This window comes from Sinocyclocheilus anshuiensis, unplaced genomic scaffold, assembly GCF_001515605.1.
Source record: "Sinocyclocheilus anshuiensis isolate Anshui unplaced genomic scaffold, SAMN03320099.WGS_v1.1 scaffold436, whole genome shotgun sequence".
NCBI classification, from domain to species: domain Eukaryota; kingdom Metazoa; phylum Chordata; class Actinopteri; order Cypriniformes; family Cyprinidae; genus Sinocyclocheilus; species Sinocyclocheilus anshuiensis.
This window is the reverse complement of record NW_015560618.1, coordinates 206,932-207,529: the sequence shown is the minus strand read 5'-3', so window position 1 is coordinate 207,529 and position 598 is coordinate 206,932. Positions and strand designations below refer to the sequence as shown.

The 598-nt window shown below is 41.3% G+C and overlaps 1 protein-coding gene across 1 annotated transcript in view; it reads left to right on the top strand.

Moving 5' to 3' along the window:
• Positions 1 to 416: 416 nt before the first annotated feature.
• The window catches only part of rab18b (RAB18B, member RAS oncogene family), a 6,304-nt gene continuing 6,122 nt past the window's right edge, over positions 417 to 598 (top strand). Inside the window, exon 1 of the mRNA XM_016478143.1 lies at positions 417 to 587. Coding sequence (XP_016333629.1) covers positions 520 to 587 — 68 coding nt within the window. The 5' untranslated portion in view covers positions 417 to 519. The remainder of the gene's footprint in view (positions 588 to 598) is intronic.

The following is a 598-nucleotide window of genomic DNA, read 5'->3' as shown; positions in this document are numbered from 1 at the left end:
AGGACACTTATCTAGTCAGAGGCCAAACAGGCAGGTGCTTGAGCACCACTTGAGGTCTATCTGTGTATGTACCTTTTGCCAAGTTACTAGTTAGTAGAATGTCTAAAGTGGACTATGGAAATAAAGTGCAACCAAACGTTCCAACAGGGCACACCACGAGCTATTTTAATGGACATTTATCTCACCTTGTGGGTTACGCAATACTTTCATGGTATCAAGCATGTATAGTCAGTGTGATCAAATGTTGACTGACAATATGTTGTTGAGATATGAGAGCTTTATTATTTTGTCAGTCAATTCCTCATCATGAATAGTTATTCCACTTCTTATCTTCTTATGAACACCATTTATGAAATCTTTAAAAGTAGCCCCAGTGTCCTCAGTCAAAATGTCTTTCAACAGTATGGCTTGGATTTCTTACGCAACAATGATACTCGTGACGTCACGCTCCAGTCGGAAGTTCCAGCGCAGCAGCTGTGAACGCCGAGTTTAACCAGCTTTAGTGTAAACAGCCAGAACATGGACGACGACGTGTTAACGACTTTGAAGATTTTAATTATCGGTGAGAGTGGTGTCGGTAAATCAAGGTGAGGTCCGA